Source organism: Gadus chalcogrammus, chromosome 10, assembly GCF_026213295.1.
Source record: "Gadus chalcogrammus isolate NIFS_2021 chromosome 10, NIFS_Gcha_1.0, whole genome shotgun sequence".
Classification (NCBI taxonomy): Eukaryota; Metazoa; Chordata; class Actinopteri; order Gadiformes; family Gadidae; genus Gadus; species Gadus chalcogrammus.
In genome coordinates, this window is record NC_079421.1 from 22,391,171 (window position 1) to 22,406,021 (window position 14,851).

A 14,851-nucleotide genomic window follows, 5' to 3' on the forward strand; every position below is an offset into this window, starting at 1 on the left:
AAAGGGAGAGAGGAAAGAGAGGGGGGGTCGGGGGGGTTCTAAGAGAGAGAGAGAGAGAGAGAGAGAGAGAGAGAGAGAGAGAGAGAAGAGAGAGAGAGAGAGAGAGAGAGAGAGAGAGAGAGAGAAAAGAGAAAGAGAGAGAGGAAGAGCAAGAGCGGGGGAAGTGTGTAAGAGAGAGGGGGGGGGGGGGGGGACACAATACCAGAGTGGGGTGACCGGAGTTCCTTGGAGCTGGCTGAGCCTCCATGGCTGCAAAAGACCTCCACTATCATGGCAACCGGAGGTCCAATGTGTTCCTGAGTGAATAGACAGCTGGGAGAATTCTCACTGAGCTCAAACAGAAAGGTCCTTTGTGGACCAGGGGATCCTAGGCTGGTCGCCGCCAGCCCCCTGTGAAACCTCTCCCGACCAGGGAAGGCCATTCAATTTAGGACACGTTGCTCGTGATTAGTAGCTAATGGACACTTAATTGAAAATTGTAGCACAATCTTAGTTCTCAGGGTCTCTCTCTCTCTATCTTCTGTGTGGCCCCCACGTCAGAGCTGCTGGTTGTTCTGTCGCTGGCGAAACGATTATGAATTGAGTGACCCCCCAACCGGATTGTACCATTGTACGACGGGGTAAATTAGCAAGCACCCTGAGTGAGGAGAGAGGCTTGTTAACCAGACACTACACAACTTCACCAGGGCAACTACTGCTGAACACCAGCTGAATGCAGGTTGTGTACAAGTTGAACACAAGTAGTGTACAGGTTGAACACAGGTTGTGTACATATGAACACAGGTTGCGTGTGTTTAAAAGCTTAACAAACATGAACCCGACATAACCATGTGACAACATGTATGGACTGTTCTATTTCTCTCCCCCCCCCCCCCCAGGTCTTATCCTCCTCTTCTATTCTGCACTTTATTTGTTTTTGGCGGCCATGTTCGGGGGCTGCATGTGTTGCCTCATGTGGTCCATCAGCCCGTACCACCCCACCTTCAATGACAGAGTGATGCCACCAGGTAACTATAGCCTCCGTCTTTCCCCCTCGCCGTCAGATCCTCCCCTACCTGTCCCAGCACTTCTAATGGCCCTCTTCCTGTACCACTGGAGACACTGCACAGTGGACCCATAACTCTCCTTCAGCACTTCTAATCCACTTCTCTCTGTAGCTCTGGAGTCACTGCACAGTTAGCTGTATGTTCTACTGGAGTCACTGCACAGTTAGCTGTATGTTCTGCTGGAGTCACTGCAGAGTTGAGTATCCTTGGCTCTACTGGAGTAACAGTACTGTCTCTGGTTCTACTGGAGTCACAGTACTGTCTCTGGTTCTACTGGAGTCACAGTACTGTCCGTGGTTCTACTGGAGTCACAGTACTGTCCGTGGTTCTACTGGAGTCACAGTACTGTCTCTGGTTCTACTGGAGTCACAGTACTGTCTCTGGTTCTACTGGAGTCACAGTACTGTCCGTGGTTCTACTGGAGTCACAGTACTGTCCGTGGTTCTACTGGAGTCACAGTACTGTCCGTGGTTCTACTGGAGTCACAGTACTGTCTGTGGTTCTACTGGAGTCCCTGCACGGTTCACTGTCTGTGGCTCTGCTGGAGTCACAGTCCTGTCTGTGGTTCTACTGGAGTCCCTGCACGGTTCACTGTCTGTGGCTCTCCGTTGGCAGGTATGACGATGGCCCCACACCTGGATGGACACGACATCGCCTTCAACGCCTCCGACCGCAAGTCCTGGAAGAAGTACGCGCGGTCTATGGACGAGTACCTCAAACGTGAGTCCGGGTCGGCCGTCGGTACAGTACAGATGTACAAAGGTCCTTCCAGGGAGGCGTGTCCTCATTGTCCCGGACAGCCATTACAGTGAAAGAGGGGGAGGGAGAGGAGACGGTTGGTGTAGGGGGTGATGTTTAAATCAAGTGGGTGAGCAGGGAGTTAATACTCCAGCACGGATCTCCCCTACCGCTGCCCATTATCCCGTTTGCATGTCGCAGGGCATTCTGGGAAGGGGAAACCTCTTTGTGGGCCGAGTGCAGCCATTCAACTGTGTGCTTTTCTCCCCTTCTTTTTTCTTACTCTCTTTTGTCGAGCTGCCTTAATCAGAGGCCCGGATTTGGCAGTGAACTGCAGTGGCTCGCATTATTTATGCTCCCCTCTCTCTCTCTGTCACCCCCTTCTCTCCCTCTCTTTCTTTCACTTGTCCTCCCATTCATATTCTCTCTCCAACACGCACGCACGCACGCACGAACACACACCACCCACACCTCCGGACATCCAGCGTATAATGACGGCGTCCAGGAGAGGAAGAACATCCACTGTTCGCAGGAGAAGTACTTCATGCAGGATCACTTGGAGGAGACCTTGGAGCGCAAGGCCTGTCAGTTCAAGAGGTCCTGGCTGGGGGAGTGTTCCGGCTTGCAGGACCCCCACTACGGCTATTCTCTGGGGAAGCCGTGCGTTTTTCTCCGCATGAACCGGGTAAGTATGAAATGTATGAACCCTGAACCCCCCCCCCCCCCCCCGAACTCCTCAGTACTTTACCTAGTGACACCTAGTGGATAATCCAGGGACTGCAGGCGATGCCTTTGTGGATGACACCTTTCTGCATGGCTCTTTATCGTTGCAGATTCTTGGATACCTCCCAGGCCAAGGAAAAGCCATTAATGTGACCTGTGGTGTTAAGGTAATGATGTAGTCCTCATTGTCACGCTCTGCCCGTGGTCATCATGTTGGAGGAGGGCTAAGTGTGTCTATGTTCTGATTTTGTCTTCAGAAAGGCAACCCTGAAGCCTTGGGAGAAGTCGAGTTCTTCCCTAAAAGTCTCTTTGATTTGAAGTACTATCCGTACTACGGGAAGCTCAGACACGTAAGTGGCGCTCACGAAAATCGTACGTGGTTTTAAACTGTGCCGTTAAAAAGGGTGCGAGGTACTGTGAAGCATCACGCCTGATCTTTACGTCAGGCGTGTGGTTTGAAACCCTTTTGTCTTCCGTGTCTCAGGTGAACTACTCGGCCCCAGTGGTGGCGGTTCGTTTTGCAGGCGTGCAATACGACGCTCATATCTATGTACAATGCAAACTCAACGGCAAGGGAATCATCAACGACTCCCCGACCGACCGCTACCTGGGCGCCATCTCCTTCACTCTGGACATCGGAGCGTAGCGGCCGATCGGGACGCTCGGCAAACCGCTCCGATGACAATATGAGACGTAAAGTGTTAGTGACAAATCTCATTAACTTGAAGTTTTCCCGGTCCCTTTCATTTACGAGTTTGTGCCTTCTGTTTTAAAAGTAATTTCCTAAAGAAAAGAAACGTTACACAACACGTTTGTCCCATAGGTGTTGGATAACACAAACACACGGACACACATACACACACACACACAAAAAACAGAGCACGCTGAGAAAAGGAGTAGTAGGAAATATCATTGGATATTTTATAATTATTAGCAGGATTAATACAACTAAATTTGCATTATAGAAGGCATATTTTACATACTGGCCAATAGTTAGCTAATAGCTATGCAAATCCAATTTTGACTTTTAACTATTAATAGATATTTAGAAAACCTGTTGAGTGGGGCTATGATAAAGTTTTGTTTATCACATTTTGTATGACAAGTTGACTAATTTCTTGCATACATTTCAAACACTTGTATATTTTAAGATTTCACAGATCTACATCAACGTTGTCTCAAAGCAGGACTGTAAAAAAAAACATTTAAATAAATGCAAAATAGAGCATTACTTATCATATTGAGTAGAACAGTAATATATGAAGAAACATTTTAAGCCACCTCTTGACTTTGTTTTTGTAAAAACATCCGAGTGCTTGGAAAATGAAACACCACAGACGACTGTGAACAATAAAAGGAAATATGAAACAATGTGTAATAGTTTGTTTTCTTTCAAATCACAACTTCCCCCAAAGCATTAAAATACCTAATTCTTCACTAGTCTCCTTTAGTCATTTTTTTATTGTTAAAATACTTTAATGATTGATTTTAGACATGGATAATCTTAACCAAGTTTTCTCCTCATTGGAGTGTAATTTCTCAAGAAAGTTAACTATTTTCCTAACATAACCCACCCACCCACACACACATCAGTATTTTAAACTTAAAGGTTAAGCATCTTTACTGTTCCAAGTGCGAACAGCACAGTGAGCGGCCACCGACCATGAAATGTCTTGTGCGTTGATGCCTGGCATCAACGCACAAAACATAAACTCTGAATAGAATACAATACAGCTCGAAAACAGGAGATCAACTTTATTTAATTTGTTTCCCACTTCAATCGAAACCAGTGTATGATTTCCCACATTCTTCATCACATGGAGACAGACTCAGGGGGCACTCAAAATAATTACAAAAGGCACACATTCTGTCCAGGAGGTTGTCACCAGTACTAGGGCTGAAGTTCACGCAGAAAACAACATGACGACTCAAGAACAGCAAGGATAATCATTAACTGAAGCCCCAAGTGTGTACATGACTGCACAGAAAACTAATTGTGTGGATGTGATGGTGCAAATACAAGGAGGCATGGGCCTGTGTGCAGCCGTTATATAGTCAGTTATCACAGATAGTGAACGTGATTCTTTAAGTGCAAATCAGGTCTGACTGGAATTCTTCTATCAGTGTGGGGAGTAGGCTTAATCCAGATCTGAAACCAATTTAATGTTGTTCCAATCGACTACCTTTAATCATTAATGTATTACAAAAAATAAACCAAAAAAATGTACCTAATTTTCACATACATTCACTTGAGTGAACCAACATGAAACAAAACATTTCAGCACAAAGTAAAGGGACCAAGAAACCCTTCCTCTGACGACCTTTTCCTGAGAAGGTCCTTAACATTAGTACTAGTTAGTAAAGCCAGCCTCAATCACATTTAAACAACACCGATTCCACCGCTGGTTAAAAGGTCTTCATACGTTACTGTCCCTTTCATTGAGTTAACGTCTTCCTGAACATTTAATGCAAAAAGCACAATTTCTCTTGAGTGTGCGTTTCATCATGTGCAAGTCATTAGAAGCGAAACATGTGAGTACAAAAATAAAACCGCGGCGCAGGGCTGCAAACCAATGAAAGTACGAGTCTGAAGTTATATTGGATGAGCACGTCAATACAGAATAGTGTGGAATTGGTCATGAAATCAAAGAAATCATTCTATACATATAGAATAGTTAACATAGTTAATACAGAGACATACATTTGAAAAGGGGGGGTGAGTGGTCACCCTAGGGAAGGGAAACATTAGATGAATAACATGCAATCTATTAATTAAGAATTAAACTATAATCAGTCCGTTTGGGTGCTTGATCAAGTTGTTGGAGGACAGGACAATGAAAAAGCAGCCAAAAAGGAGAAAAAAAGCTCTGATGGGTGGTCTTTAAACTCTTTCACGGGTACAGGAAAATATCAGAGGTCAGCTGATTAGGAACTAAGAGGAGAAACAGACAGCCCTCCCATCCACAAGGGGCAGCGGTGGACAGATGGGGGAGGGGTCGGGACGAGATGCTGTTAGAGGAAGTAGGGTTTGGAAGCAGTGTTAGGGTTGCCAGGGAGACAGAAGCTGGGGGGGGGGGGGGGGGGGGGAGCGCCTATACTGACTGGTAGCCGGTGCGGCTCTTCCTTCGGCCAATCAGGTAAGAGATAAGCACAAGGATGATTAGAAAGCTGAGTGCCACACCCACTGCAATGGGCACCAGAAAGCTCAAATCAGAGTCCAGGAAGCATTCCTCAGCTAACGTAAACAAAGAGAGAAGAGAGAGAGACAGAGAGTTAATGATTTAGTCAGCAGACAGATAATATTAAATAAAGAGGGGGTGAACAGAATCACATGGCACAGAGTTTCAAACTGCAGTGAAGGTGCAAGAAAGCAGTCCAAACATAGACTCACGCACTCGTTCAACCGCGTGGGATAAGTGGCAATTGACGGAACAACACAATCGGATACAATGGCTGTAATTACATTAAATGTTCACACTGCGTTACATCGAGGAAGGACACACACTGAACACGGAGGCAATAGGAAGCATCATCTATGGTTAACATGCAGACTCATCAAGTCGTTTCTTTTTTTCTTCACACAGTTAGGCAAAAGGCATCCGGCATTGAATACTGGTAGTACTGGGTGAAATAATGGGATTAGAAAGACTCATAGCCACTGGCTTGGTTTCGCTTTCTTCCAATGAAATAGGCCAGCAGCACAATAAGAATGAGAACAACCAGGGCGACGCCGACCGCTATGGGAACAAGGAAGCTCTCATCGAGCGTGCAATCCTCGGCTAGACGAGAGTGAAGAGAGCAGACACAGGAACGTTTTAGAAAACAGAGGGAGGGTGAAGAACTAAGAAGCACAACAATGAACGGTGACTAGGTCAACATTAACATGCCCCCCCTAAAGAAATGGAAAATGTGTCGTTAAAATGAAAGAATTTACACATGGATCCGGGACAAATAACATACTTTATTTCCATACTTTTGATTTAGAAAAACAAAAACGATGCACTCATAATGACACCAAGATTTTCCATCCGATTTATCACAGATAAAAGCCTAAAAGAATGAAAACGACGTCAGCAATCATTTGTAGACGAGCGATTTGTGAGTGGGTTGGGATTTGCAGCACTAGATCCCTTTGCTAAATGAAACCCCAAACGAAGAGCCGCACCAAACCATCTCTGAGCATGGCTCAAAGTGAGACAACTTTCCGGTCATTCGACCTCTAGAAGAGACGATAGTTTGAGTGGGTTGGTTTTCAGCACACTAACTAGTAGAGAGCGGTGCTGCAAATCCCTCCCCTACTTTGGTTAGGGCAGCAAACGCCTTAAAAAGCAGGCAAGCGTTGACCAAAGTGACCAAAACAAACTGAGAAGCAAATCAAAATCTATTAATACACTGATTCATGCATGTTTAATGGTTTGATCGCAAGCAACCTAAAAATATATCAAATCAAAAGTCATTTCTGATGCGGTTGTAGTGCTGAAGTGAAGGACTAGAGGGCTGTTAAACTAGTACACACAGGTACACAGTGTCTACAAACTGGTACAGCGGAGACGGACACACAAAACACACACATGGACAGGCTTCAGGACACTGAATTGTGCGACCAGCACAAGTTTATTTCCAGCATTCATAACGATTAACCTATACTACAACACGGGTGACTATGCAGCATACATTTCAACAGGCATGTCAAACATGTGGAGAAGGCCTAAGTGCATTGATATGAAGCCCTCTTCAGCCAGAGAGCGATCCCTTTACCAAACATAATGCCCACAGAGCCTATCCGTGGATGAGGAACTATGTGACCTTTGAGACTGGCGCTACACAACGTTTTGGATGGGTGGAATAATTGTTTGTACAGAAGGAGATTCGTGACCTGACGATTATCTAAATTTTTCAAAAAGGCGTGGTCGTTGGAGCAGCCATCTCAATCTGTTCCCCTGATCCACAGGAGGAACTCACAAGGATGTCAGCGGTTGACATTCTTTAAACAAAGTGCAAAGAAGGCGAGATGGGTTTCTGTAAGATTTGAGTTCCCATGACAAGGAAACGACTTTACATGTTGTCAACATGGATCCGCAACATTAATACGATTGGAGGCAACATAACTCAAAAACTGAAGAAAGCTAAATAATAACTCAAATGTGGGATTTAAGAGACAAAATATGGTCTAATATTGAATTAGAAATTGCCGAATCGAGGGAATGTCAATGAGTCCTTTTCTACGCATGTGATTTAAGTAATTGAAGAGGGAGGGGTCAAACGTGTCATCTAATCGTGCATGGCGGAGAAAACCTTTGAGACTATTTATTGCTAACTAAATTATCTGATTTATCGTTTCCAATTTGAGTGATGTTTTTAAAAAGCAGGGCACTGTATCTTGCACTCATGTACAACCAATAAAAGTCAAATAAAAAACAAAACAAAAGGAAAAAGGACCAACCAGACAACAGAATGAACAACAATGAAGCGACAAAAACAATGGGGTGGAAAGTTTGGGCCTCAGGAATTATTTCCTTTTTTGGTTTTGAAATAATAATACAAGGATAATACTAAAATATAACATTTTTACAAATTATTTTTTTAGTGCTTATCAAGCGATATTCAGAATAATCCGATTATTCAATTTTCTGGAGAAACACAGAGTCAAATTGTGTTCTGACTGAAACATAAATCCCAAATCAGCTTGAAAAGTTGCTACCATCAGCATGTAATGCAGTTAATATCCAATATAACTGACAAATTAATATTCCCAAATAATCCAAAAAGACCAAACTTGAAAGCCCCGTAAAAACGATGAAGGATTAACGTAGGACCCGCTCTAGAGAGTCTGGTATCCAACATAAGTCTTCCTTCGACCAATGATATAGGCAACCACTACAATGAGAATCAAGCCAGTCAGTGCACAGCCAACAATGATTGGAATTAAGGCAGTGGTGTCATCCATTGAACATTCATGAGCTGCAGATAGAGAGAGAGTTAATCAACAAGGGAATCAGGAGGCGCCTGTGAGACAACAAAGCTCAACGGTCAAACACTTCACATTTGCAGGATATTTTCAACTTGTTTTATTGCCAATAGGAAATATGCATCTTCTGTACAGTTTACGGTTGAAGGTGATTGGTCAGATTACACATGAGTGATGGTTTGGTTCATCTTTAATCTTTGATGTTTTTTGAGGATGCATCCATTAGGCTACAAGGTAGTAGCATGAATTATGTTTACAATTATTTAAATCGGATCATATCATGCCACTATAAAATTATGCGATTGTGTATGAAATCAAATGTGATACAAATGATACGCGTTAAAGGCAAAAGCGCAACACTTAACTTACCTTCATAACTTGAATAACAAAAGGAAGTTAACGGACCCAACTCGACCTAAGGTCCTTACTGTAGCGTTACCCAGCCTTAAAGGTTTGGTCAGAGACTGAATGGTCAATTGAGCTTCCTCTTTTCCTTCTAGCCAATTTGAGTGAGTCCAACAACCCTTACTTAACTTTGATTAGCGTTACCTCATTCCTTCTAAATAGGGTCATCTTTTTTGCAATAATTTTTCATTGGATCCCTTCTGCCCTTAGCTCTATTGCAAGGCCCGTCCCCCAGAAGATAAGGCAGGTGTGTGTCTGCAGGTGTGTGTGTGTGTTGGTGGAACCTACCAGTGCTGAATTTCCCGCTGGCGACGCCGAAGGGCTGCACATGCAGGTCGAAGGTGTGGAGGGCGAGGGACTCGCTGATGTTGTAGCTCTGCTCCTTGTTGCACATGTAGGAGCTGCCCACCGACGCCACCCACAGACTCAGGTTAGTGTTCTCGCTATAGAACTGTTGCCCTGTGGGATGGAGAATACGTTGTGTAAGAGAACCCCCCCACTGCACGAAGACACCTCAATGTAGGACCGCAGAGTCGCTCACCAGCTTCCGCAGAAGACTCAAGACTCTCTTGTTCAGAGATCCCATAGACTCTGCATAGTGTTAACGTCAAATGTACTGTGATGTAGAGGCGGCGGTGAAGGGCTGGGGGTCGTGACCCCACTCACCTGAGCCGGTCGTGATGTTGACGGTGACGGCGTGCAGGCGGAACTTGGCCGTCTCCTGTGAACCGCAGGAGACAAAGTAGATCATTAACCCAAACGGCCCTTCCACCACCTTGGCACGCTCTTACTGTGTCCTTGGCTGTATTTATACCGCGCTTTTCTATCCAGCGGCCACTCAAAGCTGTACAACACTGCCTCACATTCACCCGTTCACGCACACATTCACACCCCGACGGCGGTGTCAGCCACGCAGGGCGACAGCCAGCTCGTCAGGAGCAGTCAGGGTGAGGCGTCTCGCTCAGGAACACTCAGCTCGGAGCAGCCGGGGCTCGAACCAGCGACCTCCCGGTTACCAGCCAACCCGCTGTACCTCCTCAGCCACTTACCCCCCTCCCCTCTGTGTTCAGCAGGCGGGCTTACGTTGACAAAGGTGAACACCAGAGTGGCAGTGGGGTTGCTCAGCACCAGCTGGCTGCTGTTGACGCCGCAGGTCCCCGAGGCGTTCGTCCCGTTGGGCTCCAGGTTCATCTTCTGGAGCTTTTAGGAAAGGAAGGAAAGACGAGCAAACGGCAGCCAATGAGCACGTCGCCACGAGAGGTTCAGGCAGGGGAGCCGATGGAGCGACTTCTAAAAAGGCGTGGCTGTGAATACCTGTCCTTGAATCTTGAATCCGATGCTCAGGCCGAAGTCGGCAATGAGACAAGCCGTGCTGTTGACCCCCGTGGTGACATGGTACTTCCCGGTCGTGGGTGTTGGGAGCGTGGGGGTCGGGATGGGGGTGGTGGGTGCTACGGCGGTGGTGGGTGCTGCGGTGGAGGTGTTGGTGGGGGCGGGACTGGGCGTGATCGGCACATCAGCGGCGCATGACGTAACTAAGCGGTGGGAGAACGGGAACGTCAGCAACATGTACCGGACGTACGCGGTGAGGTCGTTGTGTGGAGGCATCGTGACCCGTGTACTTACTTTCTTGGCTCTTGCTGCCGTTGGCCACAAACGCCTGGATGAGAACGCTCCACAGGGTCTGGCTCACGCCACCCTCCCGGATCACGTCCTGGCTGTTGCAGGAGTAGCAGGTTCCGAGGTCGGCCTTCGACAGGTTCGTGGCGTTCACGTTCACGGTCACACTCATCGTCTCTGTGACGAACCAAGGAGAAATGTGGATTAATGGGGGTCCCCATCCCTGGGCATAGACGGTTATGTTCATGTGTGATTAGGATCATGTAAGTAAAGTTGTTCCGATGCCAGTTTTGAAATCCTCCGATATGGACTAAAATGTAGTATCGGGTGTCAGCGAGTACGCAAGCCTATGCACCGACCATCATGTGACTAGCTCCTTTAATACACAGGCAAAGGACATCACAAACACATGCAGCGTTATGCTTCGCTCGTTGATGGTCAGAGATGGATAGTCGGAATGGGAAACACGTCTTCTACGAGCTTCGTGTGTTCGAGCTACCATGTCGGAATAACATGGATGCTCACGCTTAACTAAAAGAATGCAAATGCATTATTATAATTCTAGAATATAAATGTAAATGATCTAGTTCTGAAAAATCAAATTGTCGACGGTAGGGGAACCATCTAAATATTGCTGTCCACGTAAGAAAACCCTTCAAAAAGAACACGTGCTGTTAGTAGTAACAATGCTAGATGGTGCATCGGTATATACTCGGGTCGGCCGATCCTCAAGTTCAGGAATCGGTACCGGAAGGAAAAAAAAAATATCGGAACATCTCTACATATACGATTTTAGTATATGGTACACGTGAATCTCCTAAGATGGCGCAATTTGATTGGTGGGCAATATCCCATGGTTAAGATCTCAAACTCGGGATATCGTTTTCATCACAAAGTATCCCGCTTTCTTTGCTAATAAAAACTAATAAATCCCGGCAAAAAGTGTTATCTTGTGTTAACGTGTACCTCAGGCTCCGTGAATAGTGGGGAAAAGGCTATTCCCCACTATTCACTTCACCTAATCACTTTTAAATATTCATGAGGCTTTGTGATCACCGTTTGACGTGGCGTTGGGGAAGACGGCCGCGTCGGCGAGGTTGAGGTCGACGGTGACTGAGTCGGCCTGGTAGTTCTGCACTCCCTTGCTGAAGGTCATGGTCCAGGAGTGTCCCTGGCCGAAGCTGAGACGCAGGGTGGAGCTGCTGTTGGCACAGGAGCTCCCGTTGGTGAGCACGGCGTCAGGGAGGGAGAACACCGCCGTGGCGTTCTGGAAGACACCGACCACGCACCGTCACTCAACAGGAACAGGAATCATTTTACAGGCAGGAGTCGGGAAAACATGAATCATGCTACTGTGCTCCAAGAGCACATTTAAAAAGTGGCTGGTGAAACAAAAAATGCCTGTTTAATCAATACCTTTTGTAAATTTAAAACAAATATATGCTCCTAAATATGCATAAATATTAGCCTACATAAGTAACGATGGATCCAAGCTTGACCTGTTACAAGCTTGACCTGTTTTGGTAAAAGTTTCTCCTTAACTACTAAATGTGTGATCAAAGTGGTCAACATTTTTATGGGAACAAGGAGGCCACCAGACTAAAGAGAGCTTGGTGCTGTTGAATAATTGGTCCTTATGCAGATGGCTCAAATGTATCACATCAACAATCATTCTATTGTCATTGCCAAGGATGAACCCAACAAGGCCATAGGAGGGGCAAAAAAATAAATAGATGAGAAAACCATTTGGATGATGGACCCACCTTGTCTCCGACGGCCTCGTAGGCGACGGAGAAGTTCACCTTCAGGTTTGCATACAGACAGAGCTTGCCTTCAGTGTTGTTCACCAACACCTCAGTCGCACTGGTCAACTGGGTGCCTGCAAAACAAAGACGTTCCTCATTAGTAAAGACAAAGCAGTTTGGTTTTAAAGGTTATACTTTTAAAAGTTAACAATGGAGCAAACATTTGTTGGCATAATGTTGGTTTGAAGAAATTATTTTTGGATGGAGAATTTCCCTTTTCGGTTTTGTTACACATTGAGGAATCGAATTTGCCAAGTCATGAAGTACTGTCCCCTAGGGCTGGGCGATTAATTGAATTTTAATCACGAAAAAAGTGTTTTTTGGGAGAGACATCCAAAAAACAAAAAAAACAATTCAAACTCAAAAGTAGATTGATAATTTCAATATTGACCAAAATAATCATGATTATGATTTTTCCCATAGTCGAGCAGCCCTACTCTCTCCTAGAGTCTGACCTCAGTAAGTGAAACCATTGGACCACAAAACAGCAGCAAATGGACCTTGAGAGATCCCCTCTAGAGATGATTGGCCGCCCGTTACTTATTGAAACATATCCGGTCCACCTCAATTTTAAGAAAAACTATTTTGTGTAGAACATTTTTATAAATTCACACCTAATAACCTAACATTTTTATGAAGGAACCCTATTTTAGCCCGGTCTAAAACAATAGGATTTTATCTTTCATATTTGAGAGAAAATGGGAGTAAAATACAACCAACAAGTCTGTTATTGTGCCCCTTTGCTCCGAATGTTGGCAGGGATTTCTCATGACGAAGAAGTCGTAAACTCCCTAAGGTCACGACCCCGTGTCGAGGTGGATCTGTGTGGAGCACCATCTTAGCAGCTGTTGAGTTTGATGTCGGGGTCAGAGAGGGGTGAAGCTTCTGGGACACATAGTATAACGCAACGTTTGTGTTCATTGAGAAGCTCAGAATAGGCAGTATTTTTCTTTATGCTTCCGAGAGGGTTAAGGCCTCTCATACACTGATAGTAGAACGGCACAAAGCAACAAGGTTTAACAAAGTTGTGGTTAAGGCCATGGGGACCACACAGCTCCTTCCTTCCTGCGTAAAAAAACATTTCCTTTAAAACGGATAATGCTCCGAGTCAGCTTAACCACTGGTTTCACTTTGAGTTTAATTAACTGCGGCGAGGAAGCAACTGAAACATCGTACACTGCAGAGCATCACGGTGCTGTACAAAATGAAAGTAAAGACAGCGTGGGATGTGGTCAAAGGAAACAAGCGCAGTCTTTTGAAGCTACTAGATGTTACCGAAGATACCGAATGATTGGGTCGAAGGAAACAAAAGAAGTCTTGTGTAGTAACTATGTGTTAGTGAAGATAGCGTGTGATTGGGTCAAAGGAAACAAGTACAGTCAGACAGAACAACCATGAAGACATCAACACGACTCCCTCTTTAATGCCTGAGTCATTGTACGGGAGGGTAGGAAACTAACTCAGCAGGACGCTAAAGGTCACGGTTCTGCGTAGCTATTTCACAGACCATTGCTCATCATGTGCAGACCATAAAACCCAGATAAGCTTAAGCTCAAAACAGATGCCCCTGTCACACAGGACACCTGACTTATTAATGCGTTCAGGCAAAGCAAACCACGTCCAAAGTATAACAGATAACCTCAGTGAACCATAATATCCCAGACAGATCACCAGGCGTGGTCTGATCAGTCATGTTGTTGAATCTGATAAAAGTGGATTGTGGGCCTCCGTGGTGCGTTCGGCGCTAGCTCACCCGCACTGACGTAGATAGCAAATATCTACCTAGCACAGCACCGAGACTAAGTAGCCACCTTCCACAGCACCGAGGCTAACAAGTAGCCACCTAGCACCGAGGCTACCAAGTAGCCACCTAGCACAACATAAAGGCTAACATGTAGTCGCCTAGCACAACATAAGGCTAATAAGTAGCCCCCTAGCACAACATAGAGGCTAACATGTAACAACCTTGCACATCATAGAGGCTAACAAGTAGCCAGCTAGCACAACATAGAGGCTAACAAGTAGCCACATAGCACAACATAGAGACTAACAAGTAGCCACCTAGCACAACACAGAAGCTAACATGTATCCACCTAGCACAACACGGAGGCTAGATGCTGAGTCAAAGGATCATGGCTGCCGGGGATTACGCAGGGTTATTTTTGTATTCAAATTAAACGCACATTTTTATTAGGATTTGCAGTGTCAGCACTGTGAGACGAACAATAGTTATTAAAGTATCAGTGCGTGTTTTCAGCGGAGAGCCGAAGTCCGACGTCAGGCCCGAAGTGTCCTAGAAGTTTCACCATTCGACCAACAACAAGTCGTGCCGACGTGCGGAGCTGAATCACCGCGGTACGTACCTAGTCCGAGGGCCAGGGCCAGGAAGAGTACTGCACGGTGGATCATGTTGGCCGGATGGTTTGTTGTTCTTGACCACAGCGAGTAGCCGACTTGAGCTTGAGACGCTTGCAGGTGAACCCAGACTGCAGCTACCGACTGTACCAGGAAATGGACCCGGTCTGGTCATATGACTGACTGCTGGA

General features: G+C 45.7%; 2 protein-coding genes across 3 annotated transcripts in view; one reads left to right on the forward strand and one right to left on the reverse strand.

Moving 5' to 3' along the window:
* atp1b4 (ATPase Na+/K+ transporting subunit beta 4) overlaps positions 1–3,901 on the forward strand; it is a 6,884-nt gene extending 2,983 nt beyond the window's left edge. Inside the window, exons 4-9 of the mRNA XM_056600825.1 lie at positions 879–1,007; positions 1,662–1,766; positions 2,270–2,469; positions 2,618–2,674; positions 2,765–2,857; positions 2,992–3,901. Of these exons, the coding sequence (XP_056456800.1) occupies positions 879–1,007; positions 1,662–1,766; positions 2,270–2,469; positions 2,618–2,674; positions 2,765–2,857; positions 2,992–3,153 (746 nt within the window). The 3' untranslated portion in view covers positions 3,154–3,901. The remainder of the gene's footprint in view (positions 1–878; positions 1,008–1,661; positions 1,767–2,269; positions 2,470–2,617; positions 2,675–2,764; positions 2,858–2,991) is intronic.
* A 195-nt stretch (positions 3,902–4,096) lies between these two features.
* lamp2 (lysosomal-associated membrane protein 2) lies at positions 4,097–14,847 on the reverse strand. 2 transcript variants are annotated; one of them, XM_056600824.1, is made up of 9 exons: positions 14,669–14,847; positions 12,264–12,379; positions 11,557–11,767; positions 10,507–10,677; positions 10,195–10,415; positions 9,964–10,080; positions 9,547–9,601; positions 9,169–9,339; positions 4,097–6,286 (listed from the first exon to the last, which is right to left on the reverse strand). In XM_056600824.1, exons 1-9 carry the CDS (start codon positions 14,712–14,714, stop codon positions 6,147–6,149), a joined length of 1,248 nt encoding a protein of 415 aa, XP_056456799.1. In that variant the 5' UTR covers positions 14,715–14,847; the 3' UTR covers positions 4,097–6,146. The 2 variants fall into 2 exon arrangements, with proteins under 2 accessions (XP_056456799.1, XP_056456798.1); XM_056600823.1 differs by lacking the exon at positions 4,097–6,286 and adding an exon at positions 6,318–8,468 and having other exon boundaries at positions 14,669–14,844.
* Between the last annotated feature and the right edge of the window lie 4 nt (positions 14,848–14,851).

Coding starts and splice junctions, on each gene's coding strand:
- lamp2 (XM_056600824.1), bottom strand. CDS start 14,714: ATGATCCACCGTGCAGTACTCTTCCTGGCCCTGGCCCTCGGACTAG. Junction 10,678..11,556: donor CCCCAACGCCACGTCAAACG/GTGATCACAAAG, acceptor GGTTCGTCACAG/AGACGATGAGTGTGACCGTG. Junction 10,081..10,194: donor GATTCAAGATTCAAGGACAG/GTATTCACAGCC, acceptor CTTTCCTAAAAG/CTCCAGAAGATGAACCTGGA.